The 7,709-nt window shown below is 50.2% G+C and overlaps 1 protein-coding gene across 1 annotated transcript in view; it reads right to left on the reverse strand.

Moving 5' to 3' along the window:
* The window catches only part of LOC102896542 (cadherin-23), a 320,558-nt gene that overhangs the window by 108,684 nt on the left and 204,165 nt on the right, over positions 1–7,709 (reverse strand). The window contains exon 10 of the mRNA XM_025049321.1: positions 1,404–1,516. Coding sequence (XP_024905089.1) covers positions 1,404–1,516 — 113 coding nt within the window. The remainder of the gene's footprint in view (positions 1–1,403; positions 1,517–7,709) is intronic.

Below are 7,709 nucleotides of genomic sequence, written 5' to 3' on the forward strand. Positions count from 1 at the left end.
CTGCTTTACTGATCCCCATTTTACTGATGAGGGAACTGAGGCTCGGAGAGGCTAAATAATTTGTACAAGGACACACAGCCAGAGTAGGTGTCCAACTCAGGCAGCAGGATTCTAGAACCAAGGGGCTGAGGTGGGGTGGGAAGGACAAAACAGATTTTGGGGCTCATCGAAGTGCAAAAGGAGAGTCTGCATGCAATTCGACAGATGAAATGAGGCCAATAATTTTTTATGTTAGCAGGTAGTCAAGACTTAATTCAGCATCTGCTATGGACTGAACTTTGTGCCAGGCACTGTGATGTTCTAGATTGGACTCAGGAGTAAGATGGACTCAGATACCTGGATGCTCAATCTCTCGGGCCCCCAAATTCCTATTCTCAGTTCCCACTCCAATCTTCTGAACCAGAGTGTCTGGGCGAGAGGCCCAGGACTAGGTATGTTTCATCAGATCCCTAGGGGATTCAGATTCATAGCAAAGTTTGGGAACTTATCCTCACATTTTATATAAAGGTGAATCAACTAATTTCAGGGTCCCACAGTGAGTTGGTGGTTACAATGGGACTAGGGAGCAGCTCCACAGTAAGGGAGCAGAGAAAGAGGGGAGGATGCGGAGGGCACACAGGCTTGGTGCTGGGTCTGGAAAAGGCTGTGTTTGCAGGCCCTCTCCCAGTTGGCCCACACTTCAGGTGTACATCAGGTGGAGAGGAAAGAGCCAGTGTGTTAGAGGGGGCTAATTAACCCATTGCTGCCCCAGGCCCTCTCAAGGTTAAGGAGAACAATTAAGAGCCAGGCTGCACCATCCTTCCTGCACCAACAAAAGGGCTCCTTCCCAGAGCCCCTCTCCTCAGGCTTTGCGCCACGCCCTTGCCTCAATCAATGGCTGGCGAGGACCCCTGTGGCCCAGGCAGGATCCATGCCTGAAATGGGTTTCCGAGGGAATGGCTCAGCAAGCCATTGATTTTAATTAAAACCAGCCATGAGTGGCAGGTGGCTGCAGGGTCCAGGGGCTGTGGCTCCACCACACCTTCCCGAGTGGGTACCACTGCAGCTGACGCCCCTCCCTGTTGCAGTTGCTGCTTCTAACAAGGTAATAGCCCTAGGGGAGCTGTGGGAATTAGAAATAGGACAAAATCCCAGAAATGGAGTAGTCTTAAGAATCTGAGATGGCTACAATGGAGAGCTTGGAATTACAGATCAAAGTAAGGACTACAGGACGAGCACTTATGATGTGCCCAGCAAATTCCTCTACATGGCCTATGCTGGATATGCGTTGGCATGAGCCCCGGGAATCAGCACAGGGAGTGGAAGTGAAGCACCTCCTGGGAGCCTCCACCTTGGACACTTCTGGAGGCTGGCACCACAGTGTGGGCGCCTCTCTGCCCAGATGGAGGTTGTGCAGCTCTTACCTTCACAGTCAGGATAAAGCCATGGCTATAAAGGGGGTTCTCCCGGTCTAGCAGGCCATTCAAGGTCAGCGCCCCACTGATGTAGTCCAGGGCAAAGATGCTGTTGGTATTCCCTGCAGGAAAGAGAAGCACTCCAGCTATGACTGGGGGCCAGGGCGGGTGGACCAGGGGCTGGGGCCAGGGCTCCTCTCCAGGCATTAAGGATGAATCAGTAACTTAAAACGGAGGCTGGCTCAAGGAAGCATGGAGAGAGCTCTGGGGTACACAGGAGTACACGATCCAGGCAGTAGACAGTACTGAATCACAGAAGGAGAGTGTTATGCCCTTACAGTCTTCTTCCGGTCTCTCCGAGTGGAGGAAAGCCTTGGTTGGGTGTTAATATGTCTGTAACACCTCTCTAACACTCTCTTGTTTTCCCGTTTAGCAAAGAGAGAATGGGCTTCAGGCTCAGAACCTCCAAAGGGAGCACTGCCCAGCTGGGACTCAGTAACTTCAATGTTCTGAATGTTTGTGTATCCCCAGAATTCATATGGAGAAATCTTCACCTCCAAAGTGATGGATTTAGTAGGTGGAGACTTTGGGAGGTGATTAGGTCATGAGGGTGGAGCCCTCATGAACGGGATTTTTGCTCTTTTAAAAGAGAACCCACAGAGCTCCATGCTGGCCCTCTGACCTGGGACATCCCAGACTCCAGAACTGTGAGAAATAAATTTCTGTTATTTACAAGTGACCCAGTCTGTGGTATTATGTTATAGCAGCCCAAATAGACTAAAGCAGTAACTTGGTTTTGTTTCTTTTGTACTTATTTTTATTTTCTATTCTATTCCAATTTTCAATTTATGGCAGGGATGCAAAGTTTCCTTTTGTAATACATATAAGTTAAAAACATAATTCAATTTTAAGAATAAGTATTTATTTTAAGTACTTATCAAAATTTAAAATATGTATTTAGAGTACTAGCAAAAATCATATACAAACGATACTGGCTCAGACGGAGGCTTCTAAATCCCTAACCCTCTCTCCCCACCGACTTCATTTTATAAGTCCCCTTCAGGCGCCCCGTGCCCTCACAGTTCCTCAGGTTCTCCGAATCACCACGTTCATTCCTGCGTCCTTGTCTTTCAGTGGCCACCTTCCTCTCTTGGCTTCACCTTCTCTCCTCCTACGCGGTACCTGCACACACACCCCTCCCCACCGCCGGCTTCCCAGATGCTAGTCCTACCTCTCTGGCTGACCCCTCCACCCCCAGGGCAGCAGCCATTGTTCTGTTTGTTCTCCGGTGGCTTGCTGTGTGTTCATATGATCTTCCCACTCAACTTAGAAGCCCCCTGAAGATGGGGACCTTTTATGACTGTCCCTCAAGGTCCCTGGCCAGTGCTGGGCACCCAGTGGCAAGCATGTTCCTGAAGGATGGCTGTTCCCACTTGGGTCTCCGTACTTGCCTTTGTGCCCTTCCCACCAGGCTGTGAGCTCACCTCTTCATCTGGGAAAATCCCAATTCCACTCTCCTATCTTCCTCACTAACTAGTGTGTTGGTTCATCCACATACTCACGCACCTACTGCCATTCGTTCACATGGTCAGCGATCCCTTGGGCAGGCTATCCTATGGCCAGACGCTGTGCGTGGCATTGTGGAGGGGTGCAGACGTCACTCTGCCAGGGATTCTGATGCTGAAGCACTCGTTACGGCACGGTAAGGGAGCTTTGTCATTCACAAAGATCAGCATCTCTGAATTCATAGTACAGTGAGGCTATTCACTGGGAAGGCTCAAAGAAGGAAAGCTTCATGGAGGAGGTGGCGTTGATTCCCTATACCATTGTTTAGCTGTGTGATCCTGGGCAACTTACCTAACCCCTCTGTGTCCTGGTTTACTTATCTGTAAAATGGGAATAACAATGGATCTGCCTCATATGATTATAATTAAATGAGTGTGAAAAAAATATATATGCCAGTTTGGAACAGTTCCTGGCACAAAAGAAGTACTCTGTAAGTACTGTTTAAGCTGGGCCCTGAAGGACAGGTAGGACTGGGGAAGGGGATGGATGGACACTGATTCCACAGGAGGGAACTAATATCAGGCCTTCAGCACGCACAGGTGGACACCGGGATCACACGTAGAAGCTGCTGCATCTCCCTGCTCCTCCCCTTCCCCAGCTCTAAAGAGATCTACACACAGTAGGGGCTCATATCATCTCTGGGATTAACTAGGGAAAAAGTAGAGTGGAGACAATTTCCTCTTCTAACTTTAGTCTTTGGAACGGGGGCTGTTCTCAGCCAACCCTGTGCTGGTAGGCAAGGCGGCCTGTTTCCACCTGGTTGGTGTCTAGAGGCTTGCTTCTGCTCTGTCCTCCCAGCCGCTGCAAGGTTTGGCAGAGGCAGGGAGAAGTTGCTGATGACCGTGGAGCCCATTCAGATCTCATGTCATTTTCAGACTGTGGGCTTTGGGGACTCTGACATGAGGCCAGGCCAGGGACGGGGCATCACTCCAAGTTTTTCCTTAACTAAAGCTTTCTCCTATGACCATAGAGAGACCTAGGTACCTTCTTGCTGTGTTTGCATAGTGAGGAGGGCAGGGTTGTAAGAAGGCACATAAATACATGAATATAAGAAAGTTTCTTTAGCTTGGAATTATGCTGCTAGGGAAACATGCTGAGGATGCATGCTTTCATCTGTTCATCATTAACTAACCCATTCAATAAACAATTATTGAGTTCTTACAAAGTGCCAGGGACACATTCTAATGGAAGATACAGCCCTCAACCAAGCATTCACATCAGAGGGAGATCGGTACTGAGGCGGGGTGAAGCACAGACACTGCAGGCCTCTTTGGGGGCTGGGTCCTCTGAGCCCCAAAGGCTGAGATGAAGGGCGGCCTAAAGGCAAGTCCTCAGAGCCTCATGCTGCCCTCTCCCTCCCCAGCCACACACGCAGGTGCGGATCCCTCTCCCCAGCCCCCACCTCCAGCATCCCATCATTCCTGATTTTCATATCAATTTATTCTTCCCAATAAAGAATCTACCAAATGTTTACGGAATGTGATTCGATTTTTATCCTTGCAAGATTTTCTCTATAAATCGTGCATAAACCAGAAGGCCCTTGCTGAACAATGTGCTTGGTTTTCATTTCGGATAATAGGGTTGTCTACCCTGGCACACTCATTTAGGTCTCCCCGACCAGTACCTTCGCCCCACTCATGGCCACACTTTCCATCCCCAACCTATTCTGTCCCCAGGACATAAACCACCCTCCCCTGATCTAGGCATCTCTTCCAACAAACCCGTAGGCAAGAACCCCCCCAATTGGAAGATATTCAAACTTGAGGACTCTTCCCCAACACACACACATACACACACTTCTTTTGCACACATCTCTGTATGGAGTTCATCTCCCAACTTCCTGCCAAGTATGAATCACTAACTCCCAGGCCCAACAGCCAGAAATGTTTACACCCAGGGAGCTGACTAGGCCACCTGAGTGAGGCACAAGCTCTGATGTTCCTACTGTCACCATGACAACATCATCTCTCACTGGGATGCCAGCTGGGGTAGGAACAGGAGGCCAGCCCTATGTCCTAAGTTGGGAGGGCCAAGGGCAGGTCTCACTCAACGACTGATCGATTAGCTCAATTCTTCATTTGAGTTCATACTGAGCACCTACTGTGTGCAAGGTGCTGGAGAATCAGTAGAGAGAAGCAGGCAAGGTTCATGCTTTCAGCCTGATGGTAAAGATTGATTTTCCTGATATAATCACACTATTGAACGTATAAGTACTCGTTGAGCTAAGGCCCCTGAAGAAAAGCAACATGGAATGGAGAGTAGAGAGGTGATTAAGAGTATGCTCTCTGGAGGCAGACTGCATGGGTTCAGATCATCGCTCTACAATTTGCTAGCTGGGTGACCTTTGTCAAGTTACTTAACACATCGGGGTCTCAGTTTCCTGATCTGTAAAATGGAGGTAACAATAGCACCCACCTCAGAGTGTTGCTGTGAGGATTAAATGAGTTAATACAGTGCCTGGCAAATAGGAATTTCTCAATACTGTGGCCCACCTCCTCCATCCTCACCCCCACCCATGGAGTGAGTGCCCAGTGCTGTCTGCCCAATGGTAGCACTGAGTCAACTCCATTCTCCTGCCAGGACAGCCTCACAACCAAGAGCCCATCTATACAAACTGGCAGCCCTGAGGCCAAGGCTGAGAACAAAACCTTCAGGCTCACAGAGCATTGCACCTCAGGCTTTGGCCTCTGCTTCCTGCATCATTCACCCCTCAGGGTGGTCACTCCCTCGCACCCCTCATTTATCCCTCCCCAACTATTGTCTCTTCCCTGGAAGGCTGTGCAAGCTTGGTAGTCACACACACAAAAGTTTCTCAGCTATCTTGGAAACTGATATCACCATGTCATCTCTCTGGTTTCCCAACATTCTTTATCCAAGTCCCATGGGGCCTGGAGGGCTGGGGGAGGCTCACCAGGGACGCCTTTCACCTGTTCAGCCCCCATTCCTGAGCAGAAGGGCAGCTGCTTCCCTTGGGTTGACAGGTGCTGTCCTAGGTGTGTGTGGATATACCTGGAAGGGGAGGGGCTCTGGGGTGGAACAGGGCTGCACCTTGAGTGCTCTAAGACTTTCGGAAACTGGTGACTTAAGGCACTCACACAAGAGAAGAAGCAGGTCATTACCGGCCCTGCTGGTTCTCTTTGGGGTAGCCACCTCCTCTAGAAGCTTCAGGCATCAAGCTCTCTTCAGATTTGCAAGAGAAAGGCTAAGAGGATGTGAATCAAGCCTACAAAAGCATGACAGGCTGCCCGGGAGGAGTCATAGCCTTCTTTCCCCTATTTATTAAAACATAGTAGCTAGGGCAGACTGTGAGGTATGAGGGTGGGTGGGGCATAAAAGTGGGGATAGTGGGTGCAGGTGCTGCTGCCCAGTTTGGTGTACAAACAAGTAGAGAGGCAGAGTGGCAGCTAGAGGGCATAGCATAGTCAAGCAAAGAGCTCTGTGTTTTACAGATGGTCAAAGGCAGAGGGGAGGAAGTGGAAGAGGGAAGCGGAATTGGGGGGGTGTAGGTAGGTAGATGGTCAGATTCGGTGAGTAGGGAGGTTGCTCTTTCTTTTGGGCAATGGGGGCTCACCCTCCCATCTCCTCAGTCAGCCTCGTTGAGGCTGACAGGCTCTCCCCTTCCCCAGGCGCCCCTCCTCTTGGCTCCTGCCAAATCTCATCAGTCCAACATCTTGTCCCCTTGTTATTTCACCAGCAGCATCTTGACCCACAGTGGAGCTGGGTCTAGACAAAAAGCAGTTTAGTGAGCGGCTGATGGTGCGTGTGGGAACACAGGCTGATGACTTTCAATTGCTTTGTCTGCTCCACTGGGCTAACAGCGACTGCTCTCTCTGCCCTCTGACTTAAAGGAAAACCAAGGGCTCCCACCTCAGTCAGTCCCATTCTTAAGATCCACCTCCAAAGTGGCTGGCCTCAGGAAGCCAATCCTGGAGGCTGAGGCATCTCTCACTCCTCTGAGCCTGGCACTGGGCTGGCAACCTAAGAACTGCTCTGCGCTGTGTGGCTTCCCTGGTTCTCATGCCCAGAGCCCCAGCGTGGCCTTGAGAAGAAGGGCTGGTGTCTCACACTCCTCTCTCCCGTGGCACCCGCGACAATGCTCATTATACATTTGTTAGGTGGCCTGAAGTTCCATTCCCCCTCTACAGCAGTTAGGAAGGCTCAATGACCGCACACTAAGTGGGGGCATCCTTTGGGCTTCGCCTTGTGCTAGGGCCGTGGGGGAGAAAAAAGAAGAAAGCGGTGCTTACAAAGAGCTCATGATCTCATTGAACTTCTGAGTACAAGCCTGCATCCACTCAAATGCAAATCCCTGAAGGAAGGCAGAAGGCTGGGTGAGATAATCTTTGGGATCCCAATTTCTCGCCTGAGCTCTGACTGGGTCACCCAGCCTCCTCAAGTCCAGGGTCAGGGAAGTGAGCACAACTGAGATTTGTACCCCTTCCCTCCGGTGGTCTCTCTTTTAGTCATGGTCTCTGCCTGGAGTCTATCACATCAATACCCACCTGAGGACCACTGCCTGCGCATAAACTCGCTGATTGAAAAAAGACCTAGGCGCCAACAACAGCTCTGCCACTTACGAGCTGTGAGACCCCCTGCAAACTTCTAATTCCTTTGAGCCAAATTCTTCATTTGTAAAGTGTGGATTACAGCTCCCACCTCACTGGGCTGTGTGAGGATCAGGTGTGATCATGTATGTAACACACCTATTGTGGTACCTGGCACAGAGTAGGTCCCCGTTCCTTCTTTCCC

Source organism: Pteropus alecto, unplaced genomic scaffold, assembly GCF_000325575.1.
Source record: "Pteropus alecto unplaced genomic scaffold, ASM32557v1 scaffold155, whole genome shotgun sequence".
In the NCBI taxonomy this organism is placed as follows: domain Eukaryota; kingdom Metazoa; phylum Chordata; class Mammalia; order Chiroptera; family Pteropodidae; genus Pteropus; species Pteropus alecto.